At 39.0% G+C, this 27,435-nt stretch overlaps 2 protein-coding genes across 17 annotated transcripts in view; both read right to left on the bottom strand.

Moving 5' to 3' along the window:
- Positions 1-87: 87 nt before the first annotated feature.
- thrap3b (thyroid hormone receptor associated protein 3b) lies at positions 88-21,115 on the bottom strand. Of its 6 annotated transcripts, none has more exons than XM_031295821.2 (11): positions 20,885-21,115; positions 12,448-12,600; positions 7,586-8,392; positions 6,268-6,885; positions 5,716-5,882; positions 5,429-5,540; positions 5,247-5,322; positions 4,370-4,545; positions 3,742-3,976; positions 3,123-3,272; positions 88-1,670 (listed from the first exon to the last, which is right to left on the bottom strand). In XM_031295821.2, the coding sequence occupies exons 2-11, from the start codon at positions 12,561-12,563 to the stop codon at positions 1,443-1,445; spliced, it is 2,685 nt and encodes an 894-aa protein (XP_031151681.1). In that variant the 5' UTR covers positions 12,564-12,600; positions 20,885-21,115; the 3' UTR covers positions 88-1,442. The 6 variants fall into 6 exon arrangements, 5 of the variants coding, with proteins under 5 accessions (XP_031151681.1, XP_031151679.1, XP_031151680.1 ...); XM_031295819.2 differs by lacking the exon at positions 20,885-21,115 and adding an exon at positions 15,892-16,288 and having other exon boundaries at positions 12,448-12,590; XM_031295820.2 differs by lacking the exon at positions 20,885-21,115 and adding an exon at positions 15,898-16,288.
- Positions 21,116-25,064: 3,949 nt separating this feature from the next.
- LOC116047208 (MAP7 domain-containing protein 1-like) overlaps positions 25,065-27,435 on the bottom strand; it is a 40,953-nt gene continuing 38,582 nt past the window's right edge. For 6 of the 11 annotated variants that reach the window (XM_031295826.2, XM_031295834.2, XM_031295835.2 and 3 more), the window contains 5 exons: positions 27,073-27,177; positions 26,905-26,955; positions 26,763-26,817; positions 26,409-26,678; positions 25,065-25,724 (listed from right to left, as the gene is read on the bottom strand). In XM_031295826.2, coding sequence (XP_031151686.1) covers positions 25,714-25,724; positions 26,409-26,678; positions 26,763-26,817; positions 26,905-26,955; positions 27,073-27,177 — 492 coding nt within the window. In that variant the 3' untranslated portion in view covers positions 25,065-25,713. Of the gene's footprint in view, positions 25,725-26,397; positions 26,679-26,762; positions 26,818-26,904; positions 26,956-27,072; positions 27,178-27,435 lie in introns of those variants that run through there. The other 5 variants (XM_031295827.2, XM_031295832.2, XM_031295838.2 and 2 more) reach the window with 3 other exon arrangements.

The raw sequence follows: 27,435 nt of genomic DNA, 5'->3' as shown, positions 1-27,435 counted from the left end.
CCCAAACAATATTGAGGTAAATCAAAAAACATTTAACACATTTCTACAGTCGGTTCATTTGTAGATTTCAAAAATCACAATCACAAATTGCCCTGAATCAAAGAAAATTTTATTTAAAATTAAAAGACAAAGTACTCCAAAGCTCTTGAGAACAGTACAAAAGTTTTCAGCCTTAGATTAAACAAAAACAAAAGTCCTACAGTTTGGTTCAGTACATGCAAGTATGTACAGTCAAAAGTGGTACGAAGCAGCACAGTGAGATCCACAAAACTAGTTCTGCTAGTTGTGTCAACTCCTCTTAAAAATATACACTTTCATCATTGCCTTTGACAAAATGTTTTGTCACAAATTTTAGGGTTTCACTTCACATTTTTAAATGTTCAGGTACTCTGACAGAAGATTAAACCGGTCTTTTTTTGTGAGACTTACTGCAACTTTTGTATTTAACAAAAAAATAACCATATTTGGTTTTTATTTTTCCTCCCCCAAGATGTTTAGATTACATTACTTTAGGTATTTTAATTCTATACATGTATTAGCCTCTTGCAATAACCTTATTATTAAAATCTAAACAAAAAGGTAGCCACTTGCCTAAATTGATATAACAGAGGCAGTAAACCTACAGTAGCTGATCGAAATCCAGGGATTTTGGTGCCAAATTCTTTTTAACTGAAAACACCCACAATCAATGAGAATATACTGCAACACACACATAAAAATGTCTTCACTTCCTACAGAGAACTACAGGTGAAGTGGCACTATATGAAAAAGCTTGGATAATATATATCTGACAAACATCAATCGTTCAGGATTTCAAAAGATAGCAACTTTTTCATGTTTGATTATTTGACGATCATGAGCCCTGAGCCCACTACTGATTGGTCCCGAGGAGCAAAGTATCAATCGAACGTATCATGCGGTAACATCAAAGATTTATCACAGCCCCAAAAACAAAAACAAGATGTAAATTCCCACAATTAAAACGGGTACAGGTGTACCTCTCATAGCCGGGGCTGTACCTTCAAAGAGACTACACAAGTATTATTTATATTCATTTTCTAAGGCACAAATGCATTTATTTTGTCATGTTTTCAGAGAATATTCATCTTTGTTGCCTTAGTATTTTCTCCCTTAAAAAGATACAATTAAGTCGACCAGCTGCAAAACAAAAACTCACCTTTTACATTTAAAAAAAAAACTCTGAAATGACTCTAACCTTACATACGACAAGTAACAGAGTGCTGCTCTTCATTCAAGTCAGTTCTTTCTTCACTTTAACTGTGAGAAGGCTCAACCTCACTAAACACATTTGTTAACAATTAAATGATGAGATGATGTGGAAGGTAAAATAAAGAAGAATAACCTCTTCATCCCATCATCGCTGTAACCGTTCTGACACTGACGCGCTCATGAATATGTAGATGATGATGGAGTGAGTGGATCTACTGCTTCTGAGCGGAGGCGTCTCCGGGGTTCTTGGTTTCTTTACGGCTTACTTCTATTGTGTCATCTCCTAGTTCCCCCCCTTCTCCTCCCTGGAACATGTCGTGGGTCCACTTCGGGCTGCTGCCTCCCTTACGGTAGACGAAGCGTCCCCGACGAGGCGGGAAGGAACCCCGGCCTCTTCCACGGTTGTCTACCCAGGTTTTCTCGCCATCACGATCGTCATGCTGAAAGGGGACACAGACAACATTAAAGGTCAAGTCAGAATTCCTTTACACAGCAGGATAGTTAAGCCCCGTGCTGGTCTTGTCCCACCCCCAAAATTCAACACTAGACCAACTTACATATTCATATTTATGGAAACACTGCAAAAATGCTTCAAATTTTAAATCTTAAAGTTTTAAGTTGGTCCAGAGCGGAGTTTTTTTTTGCTGTGCAGCATGTCGCTTCTTCAGTCAAGATTAAAGCCTTTACTTTGGTTAAAATAACCATCAGATACTTTCCAATAAATGTGATTCAATGACTAATGATAATTAAAGCTGCAAGCAGCGATGAACGGGCCCTCGCAACTTCCTGCACATCGGGGGCACTGGCGGGACACCGGTCGGCGCGGCTGTATTTCCGCGACCATCGGACTGTGCACAGGCGAGGCGCTGGAGATGATGTATTGTAAGTAGTGTGTCCACTATGTGGTGTTAGACAACAAGCACTAAACATGCATTATGTTGCTCTATATCATGTGTAGATCACACCATGGCAATTTCATATAAATCAGATGATGCTGATTTCCAGTCAGTAGGTGGCGCTATGACTACGACACAATATTGGCATGTTATGTCCCTAGGCCTGGACTCTTATTAAGCATGTGACGTTTTGGCAGATTGGACAATGTACAGTCTAGTTACAAACCACATTCTGTACCGTGGCGTAACATGGAAACTCGACTCCTTTCTACAGCAACACCGTTCGACCCAGAGTAAAAATCTTAACTCAAGTTAACTTTGCCAGTGTCTTTAGATAGTAAACTAGCAGTGAGAGAGACTCTGCTTTTCATAGGCTACATTGTTGACGGATACTTGCTGTGGTTTAAAGGTGGACTCGTTTTCAAGTTACAGTACATAGGTTAATAGAAAAACCATGTTGGTTGCAACCTCAGAAAATCAGCAGCTCAAATCACATTCTCTGCCAGAATCTGACAGATTGCAAAAAAGTAGCATATTAAGCATGATTTTTGTGGTAAAAGGATTTTTTAAAAGAGCAGTGGAAATTAGACCTCAGCTACAGTTCATGAAAGCTTTATATATTGGCGTCAGGTGGTCTTTCAAGGAAACAGAAATTACAAATTGTTTGGTATACATGAGAAGAACTGGGTTCATGTACCTTTAAAAACTTGCCTCTCTCTCCCTTTGCTTCCTGCCGCCCTCTTTACTATCAGCTGTAAAATTATGCAAAATTGGCCTAAAAATAAATGAAAATGTGAGCATTGATTGTGACCACATTGCTCAACATAACAGTTTGACAGGTTTTTTTACAGCAGACATTTGACACTTGTCATAGTAGGTAAATAAAATGTGTAAATGTTTTGACTGGGACAAGTCAAAATGTCTCCAGTGAAAATGGTCTAAGTTTTTAGGGCCTTATGAGTGCCACTGAATCAATTAGTAGCTCCAGAGGCTCACCAGGTAATACTTCCTGCTCTTGGGAGTGTATTCAGGGTCCCACTCCTCCTCGGGAGGGCGCACTGCAGGATTCATATTGGCAGGGTTTCCATTGCTGTTGTTGCCTGGATAATTGCCCCTGTTCCACCCTCTCCCTCTGACTCTGGGGAACTGAAATCAAAACAACAAGATGGATTTAAACTAGCATTCATGGGACAAACGCATATTTCTACAATAAGATAAAAGATTTTTTTTTAATCTTTAATATTTAATATTTTTGGTCCAAGTTAGAGTCAAAAAATAGACCCAGGGACAATGAGAACGACATAACACACAAATAAAAAGCCATACTGATGGAAATCAGGCATTTGTTTTTAGTGATGAGGTGAAGTTCCACTGATTTACGCTACATTACCTTAATAAAAATCAGGTAGTGCATGGAATATGTATGATAGTGTCATCATTATCATCATCATCCACATTATGTTCCTTAGCATTAGGAGGAAGGAACAGAGCAGAGAAGCGTAGTCTACTGTGATGCCATTAGGACAAAGAATTGCAAAAAGATGAGATGTCAGTACCTCAGTGAAAAAAAACTAATACAGCTGAAGAGATAAACAAAGCACAGACAGGAACTTACAAATCCACGGCCTCGGCCTCTCTCTGTGTTGTGGCCCTCATAATCTCGAGGGCCTCTGTCTCCGGGCCCACTGTAGTCCCGTGGAGGATAACGTGAGTGACTGTAGCCCTCCTCTGATTGCTCCATCCCCTCTCCTCCAATGAACTCTTTACCTCTGAAAGGTGGAGGACAAGGGGATGGAGAGGATGAGGAGGAAGAGGAGGACGGAGAGCGATCCCGTTTCTTCTTACCCTTCCTGTGAGCACAAACACAAAAGTTGAATGCAGGTGTCATAAAAATGCGCTTTACAGTCCTCCTTCACAAAAACAACGCCCTAAGCGCGCATTTTCGTCTGCGCCTGTCGATAATGCCCCTTGGAAATTCTTAAAGCTTTACATCAAGAACACTTTAATTTTTAAGTTAGCGCAATGTTTTTGTCATCCATCTTAGTGCCTGACTGGTAATCTTTAGATATGTGCAGACATACATGTGTGGGGAAAAAAGGAGGAGAAGTGGCAATTGCCACTGCTGTAATCTTCCCAACATGGCAACATATCCACAGTAACAACAGTAACCACTTCCCTAAACACTGTGTTCCCTATTGCCTTGTTGCTCTGAGGGAAAAACTGAGACAACAAATTGAACGTACTTGGATTTCTTGTGGTGTTTCCCAGATTTCTCAGAGGACCTCTCTCTGCTGGGTCCTCGGGAGCCTCCGGGGCTCCTGCCTCCTTCACGCTTGTACTCCTTCCCACCAAACCTCTTACGTCTTTCAATATCCAGGCGAAGGTCCATCACGTCGCCTTTGAACTTTTTACTTGGATCCTGCAGAAATATGTGTTAATTAGCCACTAAACCAGCTGTTTGTAATACTAATGGACAAATTCATAATAAATGCTATTAATTATTTGGTAAACGTGACAAAGACAATTACAAAAAAAGCTTGAAAACAAACATCACTGCATTACAAATAAAGATGCACAACATATATTAGTATGGTGTTCCCTCTAGTGGTGAAGACAAAATGTGAATACTGACAATTCTTACTTTAAACCCCACACGACATTATGATGGGTACTTATGCAGTAAAGCAAATAAACAATAATACAAAATATTCTTAAATAATTACTTTTCACAATTTAATATTAAAGTATTTGTTGAAACCAGCAGCATGCATGTAGCTTATTAAAATAAATTGAATTTCACAGTTTTTTGTAGCTTGATTTTTTTTGCTTTTTAAGAAAAATACTTACAAGGTAAAGGCACTGATAAGCATCCCTTGAGAGGCTTGGACTCAGGATCTTAATTCACTTCCTTATAGCCTTTGCTTGGGTTCGTACATACCCAATCAATAACCATATCTCATAGGCTGGGGGGCTTGCTTGGCACTTACAAAACACAATTGGGCTCTTTTGATTTAGAAATATGCATCCTTTGAAAGAAAAGCACAAAGCTGAACACTGCTGCTTTAGATCGTCTCAAATTTGCTTGTTCCAAATACGTCAAATTTCAAAATGGCGGGTCACCTTGTAGCTGGTCTCCTCCATATCCTCAAACAGCTGAGAGTGCCTCTTAAAGGCACTTGGGGAAACATCGATTCTCCTAAGAGAGGAGGAAAAAGCACCGTCAGTAGGCAATGACTGTAAAAAGATGGAAGTGCTTTGTTGAATGAATCCCTTAAGATCAGATGATTAGACATTGTAGATACCTGTGGATTTCTGGGCTCTTTCTTGGCTTCATCATTTCTACCTCTGCAGCTTTTCTTTGGTACATGGCAAACCGCTCACTTAGACTCATGTCTGAGGATTGGAAGTGTTGAGCTGCAAATAAAAAATAAAAAACTATTAATCCAGAAACAGCAGCACCAGCTGTGGTAACTGATATATAATCAAGTAATGAAATGTCCAGTGGACCTCCTCAACTGTCCAAACTCCTGTTGTCTTGTTATCTTTAGTCTGTAGAGGTTGGACAAAACCATATCCGATCATACTTTACCTTTGATGTAGTGCACGATTGAGACTATGTGCTGAGCAAACAGCTCAGAGGGGCTGCGTCGGAGCTGTGCTGACTGAATGTGCTGGAAAATGGAACGAAACTCTGTATCTTTCTTAGTGGGCTTCGGCAGTTCTCGGGGCATGAGGCGCTCTTTAGACAGGGAAGAGCTGAGAGAACAGAAGAGGTGAAGAACATTGAACAATGAGAAGTAAAAATATCTACCATATTGGCCCAAATATAGGATGAGAGGGTTATATCATATTCTCTTTTTTTTATATTCACGTATTCAGATGTTCTTATTGAATGGAGTTAGAACATACAAAATGCTTTTACAACGACATGTTTTTTTTGTGAGTTATTAATTTATGCATTAAAAAACAGAGTGGAAATTTGAATATATATGTATATATATATATATATATATATATATATATATATATATATATATATATATATATATATATATATATATATATATATATATATATTTATTCGGGGCCAATACTGTAATATTGCAGTGGTAAGTATATGATCAGGTATTACTAAACATACCTGGGCATTTCATCTAGAGAACCGATTTTGAGCTCAAAGTCGTCCCTTGACGCAGACAGATGTCGTACAGGTGACTCCTCACGAAGAGGGAAAGCTCCAGGAAACAGCGGCCGCTCCTTCCCTCTGGAAGTTGCAGGAGGGGACGGACTCCTTCTGGACTTCTCCTTTTCCTTCTTCTCCTTCTTCTTGGACTTCTCCTCCTTCTTGGAGCTGTGCTTGCGGCTTCGGTACAGCTCCTCCTCCATGTGATCTACGGGCTCTGCCTCTTCAGCATCTCTCCGGGTTTTCTCTTTACCTGACAAGTAGGACGTTGAATAGCTTGGCTCATCCCCCCATTTCCCGAAAATGTCCCGAGCTGTGAGGGTTGTTTTGACCTCACCCTCCTCCTCCATGTCCCTCTCTTTCAGCCCGTGAGACTTCAGGAACTCCTCTTCTCCAGCATCAAAGAAAGGCATGGTCTTGTCTTCCTTGGAGTCGCTGAAAGAAGTGGACGAGATGTTGAAAAGGTCTTCAGACTTGTTCCCTTTCTCTAGATCGCCGTCTGTGTTGCTCTCCTCTTTATCGCGACCATTCTCCTTTTCAGCAGCCATCTTTCTGCTTTTGTTCTCAGCCAAGAACCTGAAACAGAGAACCAAACTGAGCTTTAGTACCAGCAACGCCACAACTGCATTCGTAATGTTATTTATTGGATTATCAACTTTCTTGCCGTCTGTGAATCTAATCCTTTCTCCTTCCTTGTTTCAAACGGACATACCGTAGTACTTATGCACGTTTTGAGTATTCACTCTCATTGTGTTACACTTGTGTATCCAAAACCCTTAAAACTATAAAAACCAACAATGCAACTTAGTTTAAACTGGGTTATTATGCAAGGGAAAGCTGTTGAGAGAACATTTACATTTTGACAGTCGGGCGGGCTAATTTAGTTTTTCACTGGCAGTGGAGTCTTCTTTGGAAAAATATTTGGGACATTATTCTCAGTGTTAATATACTGGCTCATCAGTAAATTTCCCCAGTCAAAATACTTAAAAATAAAAACAATAACTTTAAATCACTACTGCCTGCTTCACAAAATGGCAGATCTTGTACAACAGATAAACCTATAAGCTCCAAAAAAAAGAAAAGAAAAAGCCCATCCGTAAAGCAAACAGTACAGATCACGACTCACATTACAATAATTATACAGAGTCTTATGTATATTTTTTAATCTGTATTGCTCCGGGGACTCTTTGAAAAAAAATCTTAACATTAACAAAGAAAAATAACGTTTTATAATTTGTTAGAAAAATTCAAATAACGATAAAAGTAATAAACATACTTTTTGAAGGCAGCAGAGATCACAGTCTTATCTCCACATTTGGCGTCTTCCTTTGAGAAGAACCCAAAGCCGCTGAAGGAGGCCGTTTGTCCAGACTTTGTGGGGCTCTTTACTGGAGGGGATACGGTGCCGATTGTTTTCCACAGAGGACCGCCACTCCCAGGTCCTTTGCCCTCATCAGGGGGACTAGTGGGAGCATCCTCCTTTTTAATTTCTGGGCTGATTCGTTTAGGGCTGGTGTCATAGTCAATCCATTTACCTCCAGATACCTTCTCGATGGCACTGCCGTCTGCTGCCTGACCTGATTTCTCCGCTGGACTTTCTAACTTTTCCTTAGAATCCTTGGTGCCAGGCTTGCCCTTGCTGCTGCGATGACGTGGTGTTGAGGAACGGGACCGCGAGGAGTAGCTGGAGCGCCTGGAGCGTCGAGATCCTCGCGAAGACGAGCGGTCAGAGTAGTGGGAGCGGCTCCGGCTGCCTGAGCGCTTCCTGGGTGTGCGGGAGCGTGAGCGCCCCCTCCTAGGGCTGTGTGAGTGGTGGTCCTGGTCATGGTGGCGATCGTGCCAGCCTCCACCACCACCACCACCACCCTGCCAATTGGCCTTATAGCCATAGCCGCCGCCTCCTCCCCGGTTCTGGTAATGACCGCCGCGTTGGTAATAGCCTCGGTTTCTGCCACGGTAGTGGAAGGGCCTCCGGTAGCCTCGGTTGTAGCCTCTGAACCCACCTCTGTTGTTCTGATAGTCCCTGGTAGGATAGTTTCTGTAGGACGGAGAGTGAGAGCGAGAGCGGGAACGAGACCTGGAACTGGATGAGAGAGAGAAAAGACAAAAAGAAGAAAAATTATGTTATTGGGGGCAAAGCATGTTTTATGGCCTTACACAATTATTTAACCTTGCAAGTCAAGAGCCATGCAGTCTGGAAATTTAAGCAAAGGACTGTATCCACAAAACCTTCTCTTGTAGGGAACGCTATATAAGTGAAACAGCAACGACCCTGGACAGAAGACTGAATGAACACCAGAAACAGTCTGTCTGTGAACACCAGGCCAAAACACGTCACAGCATCGACTGGAATGCTCCCACATGCAACCACTTTTCACATGATCAAAATTCACTAGTTCCAACTATTGAAATAGGAATATTTGCTGGTTTTCTATGATTCTTTAATAGTAAATTAAACATCTCCGTTTGTGTCGGTTTTTGGCTGTTGAACAAATTATGCAATTTGTAAGATGTCACCTTCGGCTTCGAGAACTCGCAATGGAGTTTTTTTTTCCTACTATTTTCTTATAGGTTATATAGCAAAACAATTACTTGATTAATCCAGAAAGTAACTGGAGAATTAATAGAAAATAGTTGTCAGTTGCAGCCCTATAAACTATAATATATTATACATTTACAAAGGTTTAAAAAAAAAAAAGATAAGACCGATAATTCAGTTATCTCACCAGCAGATGGAGTCTATGACAACTTCTCAAAACCTCTTTTACTGTGGTAACCTTTGAGATTGAAATAATGTGTACGCAATGGCCCCTGGTGGTCCCAAAATCATATCATGGGTAGCCTTTAGAGCTGCAAAGATTAATCGATTAGTTGTCAACTCTTAAATTAATCGCCAACTATTTTGATAATCGATTAGTCAGTTTGAGTAATTTTTTAAGACAAAAGTAAAAATTCTTTGATTCCAGCTTCTTAAATGTGAATATGTTCTAGTTTCTTCTCTCCTCTGTGACAGTAAACTGAATATCTTTGAGTTGTGGACAAAACAAGACATTTGAGGACATCATCTTGGGCTTTGGGAAACAATGATCCACATTTTTCACCATTTTCTGACATTTTAGAGACCAAACAACTAATCTATTATCGAGAAAATAATCAACAGATTAAATCGACTATGAAAATAATCGTTAGTTGCAGCCCTAGTAGCCTTGACAGGAGACAGAGACCTATTACTGCCCAGGTGTCAACAGGGGGCCATGTAAGCTCAGTGATGACAGGGAAGTATCTCCACTGAGCAGAGTTGTCTCCGTCATTCACTCCGAGAGGCATAATTACCTCTGAAGTGAGAATGGTACAAACGAGTTTAATGTGATTTCAACTTGAAGACAAAAGACATGATGACAGACATGAAACATATCACCATGACACTATACCTGCAAATAAGAAAACAGCAAACTGCAGCTTCACTTATCAAAGACTACAAATAAAAGCCATCCAAACTAGAGAAATGTAGAGTAGCATGTAAATTCTGGGATATAAGAAATGTGACTTTAATTGACACAATGTTAACACTGCAGCTGCCCTGAAGGCCTGTAAAGCCACAGACAAAAACATTAAGTTTACAAGTACATGCCAACTACATACTTACCCTTTGCACCTTTTCATTAGAGCAGAGCAGTCCTGAACAAAAGACAGCAGGCCTGTCTGTGTGGCTTTAATTTATGTGTTGGACAAAGAGTACACCCAGGACACAACCTGCTCTAATCCACAGAGGGTGGAGGCAGTGAAGGGGGAGGGAGATACAACAAGGCCAAGAGTACTCGCTCTCTACTCCTTTTGACAATCATTGACATGCAGTGTAGCAATGCTCTGTAAAGAACAACTCACTGTCTGTGAAAGTGCTTTAACTCCCAAGCTTCAAACCCAAACATGGACTGACAACAACAAGGCAGCCAGCATGGGAAGCACTCCCTCACTTAAAGGGATACTTCACCGATTAGCATTAAGCTTTGTATCAGTAGAAACCTGGTAGTATTTTCCAACGACCGTGCTTCCCTCCCTCATGTCCCCCTGAGACGAGAGATCTCTGTATTGTGTCTGAAAAAAAAAACTCTGATGACGCAAAAATCGTCAGTTCGAGCTAGGTGGAAAGCTAACGCTAGCCAGCAAACTGTCCCATCCATCCTGCTTGCAAATGTCCACTCATTAGACAACAAACTGGACTAGATCCAACTTCAACGAAACTCCCAACGCGAGTTCAGAGACTACTGCGTTTTTGTTTTTGTGGAAACATGGCTGAACAACAGTGTACTGGACTCCGCTATCCAGCTACCAGGCCTGCTAGCCTTCCGAGCAGATAGAGATGCTGCTCTGTCGGGTAATCGGCATTTCACTGCCAGAATGCTGGGGGGGGGGGGTTGTGGTTTCCGGAGGGTCAATTGCGAAACTCTTTGTTTACTTGTGCGTTGGTGTGTGCCTCGAGCCGGCGTGTGTGTGTGGGGAGTGGGTGATAGAGCGAGGGAGAAAGTGAGAGAGTGACGGCAATTGTCTTCGGAGCAAGTTGTGACTCTAGAGGCATAGTGAGAGAAACAAAGTGTCTCCCCTGTTCTTTCTGACCACGGTGGGAAATCTGGAGGAGGAAAAGTTAACCCTCTCCTTGAGTTCATGTTGTTTATGGAGAAGGAGAACCAGGAAATGAGTCGGGGGAAATGCAACGCTACTAAGCCATGGCCGAGCGACGTGTAGTTAAATTTTTCGAGAGGTGCACGCCAGGCTACGGCGTAGGGTCTGGCATAGGCGCAGAGGGGTCTGCGGGGGTACGCCGTCGATTCTACGCAGAACCATAAAACGGCCTTAAGACTCGTGGAGGTGGGCTATGCATATATGTTAACACGGACTGGTGCAGAAATGCGGTGCTTGTATCCAACTACTGCTCACCGCTGGTGGAGTTTGTGACTGTTAAATGCTGGCCATTCTACATTCCACGCAAATTTACGACTGTGTTTATACTCTGTGTTTACATCCCACCAAGCGCTAATGCTACTAAATGCGTTAGCTGAATTTTACAGAGCTATCAGTGAGCTCCAAAGCACACATCTGGATGGACTATTTACTGTTGCTGGTGATTTCAACCACGCAAATCAAGAAAGTTCTTATATTCTACCTTCACCTCACGGTGAACCTAACTTATAACAATCAGTGCTCTGTTACAAGTTTACTTATGCCCTGTCTTTTGTTGTCTGTCCTGTCCCTTGTCTGTCGTAAATGCTCTACTTTAAGGAGTAATTGTACTTTATGTATAGTCTATGTGTGTGCACTAAATGTTTCTTATGTCGTTTTTATATATTTTAAATGTGTAACACCACTTGAGGCACGGTGAATTCACTATACACAGTGTATATGGTTGAAATGACAATAAAACACACTTGACTTGACTGCCCTCTGTAACCGGTAGGCGTGGCTTGGGAGTGGCCTCGTAGGGAAGCGAAGCAAGTGCATTCTGGGAATTGTTGTTTTTCATCCAGATGAGCCAAAAATAAATTTTCTGGCTTTTCTCGGTCTAGAAGGCACCAATTTCTAAAATTATTTCACATTTCTACTACATAAATGACCCAATTTAAATACATATTCATCTTTCCAGCCTAGAAATATCCCTTTAAGGAAAACATTATAGCATTAAATTTAAAAAAAAACATTATATTGGGTATAAGGGTTGACATCTTAAAACTTTAACACGTCACGAATATAGATGACTGGAGATTCCTAACAAGAAAGAAGGTGAGCTGATGCATATAGCTCGAGGCTTTGTCAGCCTTACTCCCACACAGGAAAAACATGTATGCAAATTGAGAGCATACCTAGAATGAGTGGGGCCCGATAAGGAAATAACTTCAAGTATTAAAATGAGGTAGCAGAACTAAAGCTATCATCTTTTTATGCCAAGTGTTGTTGTTCCGTGTCAAAATAATGACTTTATTTAAAACTGCCTGTCACTACTCAACTGGGGCTGAAAACAGCTGCTCAGCTGGACCGGAAGTTGTCCTTTTAAATAAATAAATGAAAATGAAATGTATTCACCACATACACAACAAAAAGGGGTAATGATGTAGGTTAATGTCAAAAACAGAAAACTGGATTTACCTATAGCGACGTTTTCTGGATCTTGAGCGGGAGCGGCTCCTAGAGTGAGATCTGGAGTAAGATCTGGATTTGGACCTGGAGCGGGACCGGGCTGGAGAATCTGGAGCCTTTGACATCTTTGCACTTAGGCCAGTATTAATATTCTTTATATTCCTTAAAAACATAACAAGAAAACAATTCTTATTGGTTTTACTCAATGTTCACAAGGGGAATGAAACAGATACCAAAGGTTATGTTAAACAACTATGTCTTCAAAAGAAAACATTAAATTTAATTCAAACAAATCCTCCATATACATCAGGATTGTACAGCGTGCATGACCCCCCCGTCGTCCGTCACAAAGACCCCTGCCCTAGCTGCTTTAAAACCTCATCAACAACAGCCCTTAAAGCCCCACATGACCTTGAACTGTCGAGACCAATGCAGTGATGATAACACAGAGGCCAACAGGTTAGCCTTAAGACTGTAGCAGACAGCTGGAGCAGCATGTAAACATAAGCACATGAGCCGGCAGCAAAACGCGACAGGTAGAGCTTCTGTGCAGCAATGTGCTGCTGAGGAGGAGAAAAGGCTGGCTCAACATCAGACTATCAGCTAACACAAAAAACACTGACCCTTCCAATAACAGGATACAGCCTACGACACAGGATCAATTACTGTGAATTTATCTTCTTTACAACAATATGTATCAAACGAGACTAGTTAAAGCTACATAATCAGCTCTGTGGGTAGCTGTATTGAAGATAGGCGATCATGAGAGAGCTGCTATATTTGTGATACTTTAACATTCTAGATAGAACATTCTTAGATAAAATGCAACCCTGGATAACAAATAGCCTAGTGCTTCAGTTAAGTTGACCTGATCCCAAGGCTAACTACTGAATCAACATTAACTGAAAATGACAACATGTACAACATTGCATCATTTATCTTTACTTTTATTCATTTATTTTTTCTATTTTCTGCCATGGGGAAAAAGATAAATATTAAAATGACTGACTAACGTTTAGCAGCTTTTGTCTATCTTGCTGCCTATTTGCAAAGATGCTCTAATAATGCCTTAAATATGTTTTCTCTTCATGTATTTAATCTCTTGTACAAAGAGTCTTCCTAAGAGTCTCTTAGAAAGGAGCAGCCCTGGAGCAGGTAGTGCTGCTTTGATGCAGTGGGGCAAAGAGAAACTACTACAGAGACTTCCTAATTTTGTAAAGGCAACGTCTCTGGTACTTATGACATCACTCTGCTATTCCATAGGTTAAACTAGTGTCTGAAGCGTTTGCATCATATTCAAGATTCCCTTTGAGAACCCAATGAAAATGCATAACAATGTTTTTTCACCGAATGTTGAAAAAGAATGCTGGTTTTCTTTCATGTTTAAGCGGACAACAGTTGCTATGTGTCATTGGTTGCTACGTGTTCATGCAGGGTTTCCTGTTTCCCCTGTCTGTCCAAATCTAAAGAAGTATACTTAAGTGTTTTATTGACCACCGAAGGCCTTCATTGCTCTTCTGCTGAACCTCAAACTTTCAATACACATAATTAAAGTACCATGCCATGCCCTGTTTGTTAGGTATCTCAACAACTTAAGTCCCAGTGGTAAAACCTGGTCTCTCTCATCACAAAAAGTACATCCATGCTCATTATTTCAAACGTAAAGTCAACATTATGAGTTGTATTGCTGAAATTCTCAACAAGCAGGTTTCACTGAGTGAGTTTAAAACGCAGAGCTGTGCAAAAGAAGATAGTAGCCTAAAACGATAGAGACCTAATAATAAGCATGATGGGTAACAATTAGGTCTTTTGAAGGGTTTGTATTCATAGCATCATCTCTGAATCTGATCTTGCCTGCAGACTTTATGTATGCACTGAATGATAATTACAGGGAGGTGCATCAGTAAGTTGACTCAAGGTGTTCACCATATTAACTACTGTATGCTACCAAAGTCCAGCTCTCACCTTGACATCAAAACAAAAACAGAAGCAAAAGTGAGCATGAATAATTTTAGGTTTTTCCATTTCATCATTGGCAAAGATCTTTGACAGTCTGTACAGCTGTATGTCCTGCAAACATCTAATACAATAAACGTTCACATGCATATTAAATACTTTTTGTTCTTGTTTCTGCAGCCTCAACTCATATTATCTATCACATAACGTGTGATCTGATGTAGTGAATGGTGCAGAACTGGCCCTGCTTACCCTGAAAAGTAGCTAGACGAGTTGCGTGGGTTGATGTTAAACTAAAGACTGACACATTATAACCATGGAGGGAAGTATCTGTAAAACTTGCAAACCAGAAAGGCGCAAGGAGACAGTACCCAAAAACTGGGTTAGAGTTGCTCCAGTCAAAGACAAAGTGTAATTTAAGTGTTTTGATAATGGTGTAAATTCCAAAAGTTACGGTCAAGTTCTTGAAAGTGCATACAATGTAGTATTTCAATATTGATCTCTGTCGATTATATTACAAAATGCAGCTGCAAAAATATATAATAGATAAATAAAAAAGATAGCTGTAATCTAACTATTGCAGATGTATTACCATTGGGAATGTAAGTAAGTACATTTACTCAAGAATTGTAGTTGAGGTACTTAGTTGAGTATTTCCATTTTATGCTACTTTATACCACTACATTTTATTCGGATTTCAAATTCTGTAGATTTATACAAAATGTAAGTCAACTAATAAATTATAATAATATTATTATGGATTAAGCTACCCAGCATATAAAAATAGCTCCACATTTACCAGCTGCAACATTAAAGTGATGTACACATTGATGCATCAATAATTATAATCCAATATTAAAATGTATATGACTCTGAAATTGGCCATTCTGCATGAGTATATATATCTCTATATATATATAGAGATATATATATATAGATAGAGAGAGAGAGAGAGAGAGAGAGACATTCGATTTTACTTCATGTACCTCTTATTTATTTCTGTTACTTTCTTTTTTTTTACTTACCAGTATTTATGTATGGTGTTTCTGTTGTACTGCTGCAACAACAGAGGTTTTTTTTACTAGTAAAATATCATGATCTGAATATTTCTTCCACCAACTAGCTGAATAGCATTTAGCTAGTTAACTGCGTTAATAATCACTATTTAAGACTTTGTGCAAAGAGATAATGTAAGATTAACCTTAACGTAACCTGTGTAACGTTACCGCAGAGGAAAAAGTACTAACACCTCAACAGCAAATAAACTGATATAACGTACTACAAACAAAATACTGTAGAAATATGAAGTTAGCTTTGCTTAGCGTGCAGCTGCGGGGACACACAACACCGTAGTCGATACTAAAGTCCAATAAAACTGACTTGAAGCTATCGATACTGAAAGCACCGACGTTAACGACATGCTTAACGTTACCATTAACAACGCAGATACTGAGTACTACTTACTGACTGATCAGCTTAGCTACAAAATTAAATTACATTTACCTTTTCCCGTTTTCACAAGACGACGAGGCTCGTTTTTATGAATAAATGTTTTCAGAAGTAGAGTAACCTTTGAGGCCAAACTGCTCGTCTGGTCCCTCCTTCCTGGTTTTACTGTAGGAGTGTAAACGGATGTTAGCAACCTAGCTTGTTAGCAGCGACACCGTTACCAACTAGGCCAATAAAACAGACGCACTGCGCCTTTAGAATAGGCCAGGCGCTCGGTCTGCCGTGTCCGTCGCCATAAGATATATCCGGGGATGCTTATATGCGTTTGTCAATTGTGCTAAATGCGTGTTTTTGGCGGCATTAAGATATTACGGTAGCTAACGATCGACACACACAGTTAGCTCACGGTGCTATCTTCGGCATGCTCAAATCACGCGAGACTTTGTGTGCCGTAAAGTGTCCGGGAGGAGAAACTTTCCTATGAAGGTGTAAAATGAGAGCTCATCGTCTGCTGTATTTCTTCTGTAACACCTGTGGCAGTGGCACAGGTACATAGCTGGAGCCCCTCGGGCCTTATGAACCCACTGTTCTCCTCCTCCCCTCTTTGATTAAACACAAATTACTTTAGGAACATGCAGTGGAGGAAGAAGTACTCAGATCTTATATTTAAGTGACCTAAAAGTAGCAATAGCCTACTACATTGTAAGTAAGTCGCATCAAAATATAGAAAGTATTAAAAGTAAAAGTACCTATTACGCAGAATGGCCCATTTCAGAACAATAGCCTATGTATTATATCACTGGACTGTTACTGAATTGATGCATAATGTCCACATTCCACAGCCATAGACTGTGAAATATGGTTGCAGATGGTGAATGTGGAGCTAATTTTAATTGCTTAACATACTGCTAGGTAGCCTAATTGATAATAATACATTATAATTGATTAGTTGATTCATATTTAGTATTATTAAACTAAATCTGCAAAGTATCTAAATCTGTCAAATAAATGTAGCGGAGTAAAAAGTACAATATCATGTCAATGTCATTTTGACTATGCATGCTCAGCATGGTACAGTGGTCTGACTATGAAAATGAAAAATAAGATGCAGATTATGCAAAATAATATGATCCGCTTCATACTGTCTAAACCTTCTAGGTATCATGTGGGAAGAAATGAGTTTAAGAGGGTTGAGTTCTTGCCTGTTAAGCTTAGGGTTGAACAACTTAAACTCAATCATATGTACAGTATTATTAATGGTGTAGCCCCAAAGTATTTGGGATTTCAGATTTTGATGGTGCACACTCAACATGCCCATGAGACTAGGGCCAGTGTCCGTTCATGTAAGGTAAAGGTAAAGCGTGACCTACCTTAAGGCCCCTATCACGTCAGTTTGTATTGTGTATTAGTGGCACAAATATTCTCATATTACCAAACAAATTGCCAGCTAATATCTCAGATTTGGTCAGAAAATTAAAAAAAATAAAAAATCCTGCTGCACATATATGACCAAATGACTTTGGTTTTCCAAGACTTGCATCTAAGTTTTCCTCACCAATCTTAAAAAGAATTGTGCATTATAAGCCTTGATAGTGCTATGCATACATCTACATTCTTACTTATGTGTGGTAAAAAGGCATTCGTTATGTATTTGATGAGGGCATTCTTTATGTCTCTTGATAGAAAAAACTTTTTTTTAAACCCGTTTTAAACTGTTTTTTAGAACATCAGTGACACACATAAATGTTTTCTTAATGTGGTTACTCCCTGTAAATGAATACATCTAATTAAATGATAATAATTGTCAGGATCCTCACACACTGACCATTCAACATGAACTATTTACAATCCCCTAGCATCTCACAGCTTTAAAAATGTCTTTTTTTTGTTCGTCTGTGGTGGAAGATGTCCGTGCTCCCCCTCACACACACAGTTATCTTTTAGCTTGACGTTGGTGTCTGCAGGGTCTGTGCTGTTTGTAGTGCTGTGCACTATTTTTATCAGACTAAAAGCCACATAACACCTCCTATGACAGAGGCAGATTCCATCCTGAACACCACTCAGGGCCCACCTGGCCTTGGCCAAACACAAATACACTTAGTTAGTTACTGAAGTTGGGTTCTGTCTCATCTCACTAACATGTTTTCTGTTGGAGATGTGAGAGTAAGTAGTAAATGAATAACAGATCTATCACAAAGACTTCTTTCATAGTTGTGTTGTAAGAATCTGCTGACTGACTTGTAAGGATATTAATCATTTCTTTCTATGGGATGAATTTCAGTGTCTTTTAAAAGCGAAAGAATCTGTGTCAAGTTTTTCACCAAAATATAAAAAACAAGACATTTCAAATAAGAGTAAAACTGAATAACTGGCTTCCCTGCCTGTAAAACATATCTTCTTGTTGTGTTGTGTAGCAGCTGTTCACCTCAGGGAATTTATAATCCCACATATGATGAGGAAATCAATCCTCAACAACTAGATTGTAGTGTTGTCTCAATTTCCTATTGAATACATATGCACATTTACTCATCTACATTTCATTGTCTCAGTAACTTTACTCTGTGCAATGACAATACAGATTCATTTAATAAGTACAAGTACTGGGTATTGGTGACTGCAGTGTTGAGTGTCAATATCATGACACAATGTCTGCATAAGGGACGCTGTCTTATTTTGTATTCCATCTTCCTTGTTGGTCTTTGTGTGTGTGCTTGTACTCTGTGCTTCTCAAGAGGCAAATTACGTCACATGAACTTGATCATGAACTTCATCCCCAAAGAAAGAAAGTTATTTTGTGCATTTTGATATTGCAAAGATCATCATTCCAAATCATCCTTCCATACGATTTAGAATCTGGTGCATCACGGCCCCTGAAGGCTGTCGTCTCAGTTCAAGCACTGAGAGGATGTGCAGCTGAGCCTTAAACCCAGCTGTATGTCCTTCATTCTGCACAATAACAAGTCTAGTCCATCTAGTCCACAGCCTGCATAAAAGACCTGGTTTGAATTTTCACAACTCCTCATGGCACGCTGTGATCAAGTCACTCCTCGTTGACCTTCTACAAAGATATGCAAACAGTTTCTATTCACTGTCATTTTCCTTTGCAGCACAGGTGTTGGACACTTGGATGTGCCAAAGTTAAAATTAACTCCCGACAAATCTCTCCTTTGGCCACAATGTGAGACCAGACATGGCTCCTTGTCTGTCACTCACTGTTACGAACTGTTTATGGTCTCACTGGAGGTTTGAATTCCAAGGGGCAGAGGACAACTCTGACCAGTGAGGTCATGACATGAAAGTGAAGTAAAAGTCAGTAAGATTAAAGGGATTATAGCTGCAACATGAAACTTGTGGAGCATTTGTGTCATCATTCAAAATAGAGCAAACAAGCAACAAGCAAGAATAAAATTATAGCGAGCATCTTAGAAACACAAAACAGTTCCAAAATCTCTAGGGCTTGGGCTATAATGTTATGTATCATGTCAGATATTACAGGAGAGCCAAAACATTTTTTTTTGCCAAAATGGAATCATCTGCTGTTGCCAAGTACTGAACACAATATTTGATCTTTTTTTGGGTTAACAGAGTGAGCATCATTATAAAAACAATATTGCTACAGTTTCAGTTGAAAAATATTTATTCAATTGTCAACATTTTAAAAATGGCAAAAGAGTAAGATACGGCTTTTTGGCACAAACATTTTCCCAATAGCCTAATGCATATAAGTAAATGTATTAATAACAGGTTGACTTACATGCAGTTATACTAATTAGTTTATGTGTTTATAGAGGTTTTTAAAAGTTCAACAGAAAAATCTGTTGATTTTCCTTGTAGCCTGGAATTTTTAAAGCCTTGGTGAAAGTTGCTGAGCATTACTTTAAGCTCACTTACGCCCTTTTGGCAGACCAAAACCCCACTTTTACTGTTACGCCTTTCAGTTTGATTTCAGTTATGTCCTTTTGGCACTGAAAAGCTCTCACTGAGAGCTTTCAGTTGATATATAATACTTATATTTTCCCAACATCGCACTTATGCCCCTTTGGCTCCAAGCAATCCTTAGCTTTTATTTAGTGATACAATCTTTCTATTTTATTTCAAATGTTATTTCAAAAGAACCTTAATGTTTATTTTATTTTATTTTATTTGTTCTCTTGCTGAAGTACAAAAAGTAGAACTTCCTCTTATTGAAGAAAAATTGTATCAAAAGAAAAACAATGAACTTACTTAGAGACTGTTAAATATTGCACTAATAATAAAAAAGCTGTAAAGACCGTAAATAAGTCTATTGCTTTCAGTGATGGAAAAAGTACTCAGATCCTTTACTTAAGTAAAAGTAGAAATAGCAAAGTGTAAAAATACTCCATTACAAGTCCTGAATTCAAAATGTTACATAGAAATACAGAAGTTTTATCAGCAAAATGCACTTAAAGTATCAGAAGTATCACAAATAAAAGTACTTTATGCAGAATGGTTTCTTTTTCACAGTGTTATATTATAAGATTCTGTTTTCATCACTAATGAATCAAGAGCATTTTAATGTTGTAGTGGAGCCAGTTTTAGATACTACATAGATTAGTAATAGAGTGCTGCATATTATATCATACAAGCATATTATATGTTTTTATATGTAAAAAGTAACTAGTATGTGTCAAATAAATGCAGTGGAGTATAAGTGTAAAGTAGCATAAAATGGAAATAATCAAGTAAAGTTCAAGTACCTCAAAACTGTACTTAAGTACAGTACTTCAGTAAATGGACTTAGTTACATTACACCACTGATAGTAATGTCTATATTTATTTTATTTTATTAATTTATTTAATTCTTCCTCTCAACTTTTTTATTTCTGTTCCTTCTGTCCTGTGTACTCCCCCTCTGGCGTTTTTTTCTCGGGAGGATTGTGCTTCATTTAATTCAATAAGGAAAAGAGAGTAAGACATTGAAACCTACAACTCAAATTACAATGTGTACTAACCCAGCAGTGCTTAACAACACATAGCTGCACAAAACGTGAACATGAGAGAGAGAAAAGAAAAGGCTCACCTTGCAGGGGAGAGTGAAAGTGCTGTGAACAGAGAAGAGCGAGACGTCTTTTTGCTTTCTCGTTTATAGAAACGTGTGAAGAGGAAGAAACCTCGGTGATTGCTGTCCCCCAACTGTCTGACAACCACTTGGTGAAATCACATCTCAATTATAAATAGTTCACTTTCTGGAAGCGTTTTCGATGATGTTGTTTGAAGTGATGATCTGTGAGTTACAGAATGTGTTTGCTTTCACACATTAAGATGCCTGCAGGGTCTGCTGGTGATTCTTCAGGGAAAATGTAAAATGTGGACTTTGTATTTGATGACGGATTAAAGGTTCAACATCATTCATACACGACAATGATCTCATTTCATTTGTCATGTGAAGGATGGGCAGGTTGGATCACTACATGACATGTTTTGAAACATGTATCCTGTTGCTTTTGGCTGAAGTCCAGTGTAAATTTAAGCAGCTAGTATCTCGATAATGCTCCGCCTCGGGCCATTCACAGCAACACCGATGCTCTTCAGTCAGCTTGATATCTGTGCTTCCACGCTGATTGGGCCATAAAGCAACCGAGTCAATGTGGGACAAGAGATAGCATCCTGAAACAAGGTAAAGGCCTGGGTATGTATGACCTCACATTGTTCACATATTCAAACATGTACAAACCATGATGCATCAAGTCACATAAAGTGTCACTCATAACACATATAGTGGTGATGCAAAAACCTAACCGTCCAGGAACATGAAGAGGAAAAACATTTGCAACAAGATAACATCATTGTCATGCTCTATTTGGATGATCTTTCTCAGTCAGAACTGGTTCAATGCATACTGTATTTGTCTGATGCCAGCATGCTAATATTTGGAACATTAGGACGAAGCACAAAGTACAGCTGAAGCTGATGGGAATGTCATTTTCGTTTTGCAGGTATTTGGTCATAAACAGTAAATACCGGACAAGTTAAGATTTTGAGGAGTTATCACAATTACAATTCATCCTGGTGGGAGGGGGGGGGCATTGATGTGTGAACTGAATGTCGTAGAAATCCATTCAATAGTTGTCGACACATTTCACTCAAAATCACAAATGTCAGCCTCATGATACATGAGCTGGGAACCATGAATGTCTGTCCAAGATTTTGAGAAATGTTATTAGATAAGTAAAAGGTTTGACCTGCTGGTGGAGCTAGAGGTAAGGTCAGAGGATAAAATAAAGTCTGTAGGATTGATCCTCTGGGAACCATGAATCACTGCACCAAGATTTTAAGGCAATCCATCCAATAGTTCTTAAGACATGTCACTAGAAAACAAAAATGTGAACCCCATGGTGGCACTAGATAAAAAGTCAAAAGATCACCAAAGACAGTAGGATTCATCCTCTGGGAAACATAAATGTGTGTACTAAATTGTATGAAAATCCATCCAATAGTTGTTGAGATACTCAGTCTGGACCAAAATGGTAGACCGACCGACAGAAATCGCCATCAATGAGTTAAAAATACTGCTGCATTGCACCTGTCTCATGCAGGCGAAACTGGAGCAACGTTACCATGTAAACATCCACTGAAAGCAATGTAAACATAATAGAATATTCACAGCGTGGACTGTTTGTATGCAGCGCTGCATTGTTTGGTAAGTAGGCTTTCTAATTACAAAGTCACCATCCAAACCAAAGCAAACAGATACAGACAACATGTCCTCCCCTGTGGGTTTCTGTCCAGAATCACATCTCTGTGCCAAATGGCAGCGTGGTCACATTGAAACAAGCTCCAGTGTATTTTGTGAGACATTCGATATGGTAGCGACACTGTGGCAGATGCACTGTGACCCAAACTGACTGGCTGCTGCAGCAATGAGAGTCCTGTCTGAGGACTACGTTACCAGGAGCTGAAGGGAAAACTAGAGCGACCACAAGGCTTCTAATATTTGATTGCTAGAGTGCATTATAGCAAGTGGACAGCAAATCTCATGCACACACCTTTGATCCTTTGGCTGGACTTCACCTCAGAGCTGTCTGGGGTCAGTTCTCTGCTCCGTGTGGCATAAAGCCACAGCCAAGCAAACACTGTAACTGAAAACAGAAGCACCCTGTTAAAATCTAACCTTTTTATTCTTTCATACATAAAATCCCATTTTCCCAGAGACACTTGAATGTGTTTCCTGTCTCTCTGCACTGTTGACTGTCAAAAAAAAGAATAAAATGTAGTTGTTTTCAAATCCAGAATTGAAATCTAGACACTCTTTTGTTTAAGAACTTTCTATTGCATTTTTTTAATTAGATTACCATCCTATGAAAACAGTTGTATAAAGTCTTCTGAGTTTTGTCAAATCTAAGAAAATAGAGAGGCATGTTTAAGGAAGAGATGGAATTGTGTTTTGGGAAATGTAGGATCCAGTATTTTTGAAGCTTGATCCTTACTTGTGATAAAAGTCAAGATATCTCTACCTCAGCTGCTTGGTTTATCATTCTTTTTTAAATATGTCATATAATTCCCATGATTTTAGCAAAGTGCAATATAAATTCCCTGAAGTAACTGATGATGTTTCAGATGTCCATGTCCTCGCATACATTTGTACAAATAAAAAACATTTGTAAATACATATATGTAAATATTCCACCATCATAACCACTCATAATGCACCACAATGGTTGTAAAAATATCTGGTAGTAGTGTTTACAGATGCAGAAATGTATGCAAAATTGTATTGAAATCATGATCATCATTGGTTAATTGCCCTGCCATCTTCTGGTCTCTCTGAACATGTTACTCTGTAATGCAGCTAATGGACAGTGAGCTCTGGACCTGCACTCAGGGATACATTATGTTCATTCTCTTGTTTTTCCTTAAAGTCAAATAAGATGATACCTGAGATAAGATAAATAAACAGACACAAACATGCACTATATGACTATATTTATTACTCTGGCTTGCAGGCTAAATTTAACTAGGAAGAAAGTTACATTTAATTTGCAACTAGAGCGCAATAAAACTGCAAAATAAATTCCATGCCAGAATAAGATTACTGTATAAAAAAAAAAATCTACTTTAAAAAAATACTGATTTAAAAATTAAGTCATGGACTAAAAGTTGCAATTTTCAAGGATGAAACCATCAGCAGCCATTTGGTTTCTTCAAAAATGTAGAACTAATTTCAGTGCTGGAAGAAGTATTCAGATCCTTTACTTAAGTAAAAGTACTGATACAACAACGTAAAAATACTCTATTACAAATAAAATTCCTGCATTTCAAATATTACTAAAAGTATACAAGTATCATTAACAAAATGTAACAAAAGTATCAACAGTAAAAGTACTCGTTCTGCAGAAAGATTACATGTTGGCATACTACTGTATATCACATAATCGATTGTTAATACGGATTTATAAATGCAATCATGATGTAAGCAGCATTTTACTGCTGTAGCTGCTGGAGCTACTTTCACCTACTTTACATACAGTCAGATAGTAAAGTCCAGTGCTTTCCAAACTGGGGGTCGGGCCCCTCCGATGGGTCACAACTTAAATCTGACGGGTCATGAAATGATTAACAGGTTCAGAAAGAAAAACAAACAAAGTTTTGCTACAAAACTTGGTAGACCTGTTAGGGATTTTTCACTAATCTTTGCTTTTTCGGCAATATTGAATAAGTTTACCTCTCTGGGCCTCTTAATGTAAAGTTTAGAGGGTAAAAATCTATTTGGTGAAACTGTTAACAACTCATAGACATCTGAAATGTGCCAAGAAGCCACAAACAGACCAAGCCAAAAATGTTGGGAAACACTGGTTTAATCTTTAACTATGTTGTAATTTATGTTAGTTTATCAAACATGTTTTATGTAAAATGTTAACTAGCTACTAGAAACTAAAGCTGTTAAATAAACCTAGTGGAATAAAAAGTACAAGTATTTCCCTCTGACATGTAGAGTAAAAGTATAGTAGCAGAGAATATAAATACTGAAGTACCTAAAAATTGTACTTGTAAAATGTACCACTCTCATTTCTTTGTGATGCAACAACGTTCATGCAGTATGTTAATATACTTTAATTGTGCAGCTTTATTTCAAAATCTGACAAAGAAATCTGTATTCTAACATTAATTTACAGCATTAGTTGCTTCCAGATCTCTGCAGGTAGAGTGGATATCTAATGTTTTCTAATAATAAACATAAATGCAGATAGACAGACAAGGAGTCCCTTTCGTAAAGCTTTATTTCACAGATCCCCTGTAACAGGAGGCCTAGGCAGCCGGGCTCATTATACATTTACATACACTGTCTGTGGCCGGTCCTTACAATGCTCCCCATGTTAAATAACTCAGTAATTCAAGACAAAAACAACAAACAAACACACATACACACAAACACACACACACACACACACACACACACACACACACACTGTTCAACTTAAGATAACAATAACAATAACAATATCGTAACAACGGTAATAATAACAACCATTGTCAAATATTATGTATTTCCAGGGTCTTATATTGTATTTTCTAAAATTGTATTTTCTAAAATTGTATTTTCTAAAATTCGTTACACAGTCAGCCATCTTTAAGGTGCACCGTAAAATCTGCATGTGACATTTCAATAAACTTTGACAGATGCTGCACCAGAACACACGGTGAAGACAGAGAATACTTGATGTTGCATGTTTTTATATTTCAGATGAGAAGCTCCTCTTTGTCCTCTTGTGGCAGATACTGTGAAATGTGAATTCAGCGCAGTTCATAGTTTGTTTGGCACGCGATTTTTTAGAAGCCGCTGTGGTGTGGCATGAATCTCATAGCTCAAGCAGAGACATAAGGCGCGTCTCCATGGAGATGTGTGAGGACTTACAGGACCTCTGCAGGGAAAGAACAACAGAGGGAAGGTAATGATGACAAGTTTAAGGCCAGACACGGCAGGCAAAAACATTGTTTTTTCATGCAATGGTCAATTTTGAGATTTTGGGCTATTAGGCCAATAACATGTCTTCTTTTACACTATAAAGAAAACAACCAAAATACACATTTAGTTGAAAGGGTGACATGTTTGACTTATTATGACAGTGATTCCCAACTTTGGGGTCAGGATCCTTAAAGTGGTCCCTAATATAAATATGAGGGGTCACAAGATGATTAAAATGATAACATCATTTTTGTAGACTTTTCTCTAATTTCTGCATTTGTTTCTTGTGAAATACTGAATATTTTTTTTCTGTTTAGGCCTTTAAAACTCATTCAAATGAAACCATGTGGAAAGAAAAATTATGATATTATTATAAAAATATTTTTCTTTATTTTAAGGAATTTAATTAATTTAAGGAAACACAATTTTCAACAACAAAAAATCATTACACTGATGTAGGATTGAACTTTAAGATTGGATGGTAAGAGGGTTTTATTGACCTCGTGATTAATTGATTCCAGAGAAATTTAAAACACGTATCGTCCAAAAAGTCATTAAGCATGAACTAAGCCCAATACACTGTTTACTGTGTATTCTCTGCTGTATGATCACAGTCTCACCTGGTGTCTCTACACTGTACCTGCGACATGCTGAGGCTTCATAGGGCCTGTTTTCTTCAGGAAGGGCTCTCCGCCCTCGAATGCCAGGATTGGCTCGCTGACCAGGCCGCTCTGAGTCTGCGCCGGGTTACCGCTCTTGTTCAACTGGATGATCTCCTCAAAGTCAGCCGCCTCTCCGTTGGCCGAGACTCCGTTCTGGTGAGCGGCGGGCTGGACACCGTTTACAACAGGACTGGACACAGTTGATGGGTTGACGACTGCTGCATCGGGACTCTGCAGGTTTCCAGCTGCTGCAGAAATAATAACAATAATGAGTTTGTATATTATTAGTTTATTTCAGAACGTATATATGACATAGCAACTGTGACACTCACCCTTACTGAGCTCTGTGTGCTTGCCGTTGACCTGTGGAGAAGCTTTAACATCCTTCTGTGATGATAAAGAACAAAAAGGCATCGGTTATAAAAAGTCAAGAGGAAGTTTAGTTTCCTTTGTTTAAAAAGGGATCACACAAACCTTTTCTCCGGCGTCACTTTTCCGAGTCCTCTTCATGATCTCCTCGAGGCGCTGTGCAGATCAAACAGAGAGATCATTTAGTTAGATGTTTCTTTAAATTGAGGAAGTACTGGGTTGAACTCGAGTGTGAACTTGACTGTGAAGGTCTTTTGCTCTGTTTCTCCTCACCTTTTTCCTCTCCAGCCGCTCCTGCTCTTCTTTCTGGAAGTGTTTCTCCCTCTCGAGGCGCTGACGCTCGGCCTCCTCATGCGCTTTGGCATCAGCTTCCTCCCTCTGAAAATAGAAAACAAAAACATTCCTATGAAGCTGACAAAAGTAACAATTTCACAGTTAAAACAAACCATCTAATGGCTAATAGAAAAGTCACACATGCAGCTAGAACTGCATTAAAACTGCATTTTAGTCTTCAGTCTATTTCTGTGGTTTGTGGTTAGAGATGTAAATAGAGCATCAATTAAACTAAATATACATTATTGAGATAGATCATAAATAAAACAGACATTTCGTCAAAAATACATTTCTTTTTCGTTA

Source organism: Sander lucioperca, chromosome 14 (assembly GCF_008315115.2).
Source record: "Sander lucioperca isolate FBNREF2018 chromosome 14, SLUC_FBN_1.2, whole genome shotgun sequence".
In the NCBI taxonomy this organism is placed as follows: domain Eukaryota; kingdom Metazoa; phylum Chordata; class Actinopteri; order Perciformes; family Percidae; genus Sander; species Sander lucioperca.
Note: the sequence above shows the minus strand (reverse complement) of the source record. Positions and strands in the feature narration are given on the sequence as shown.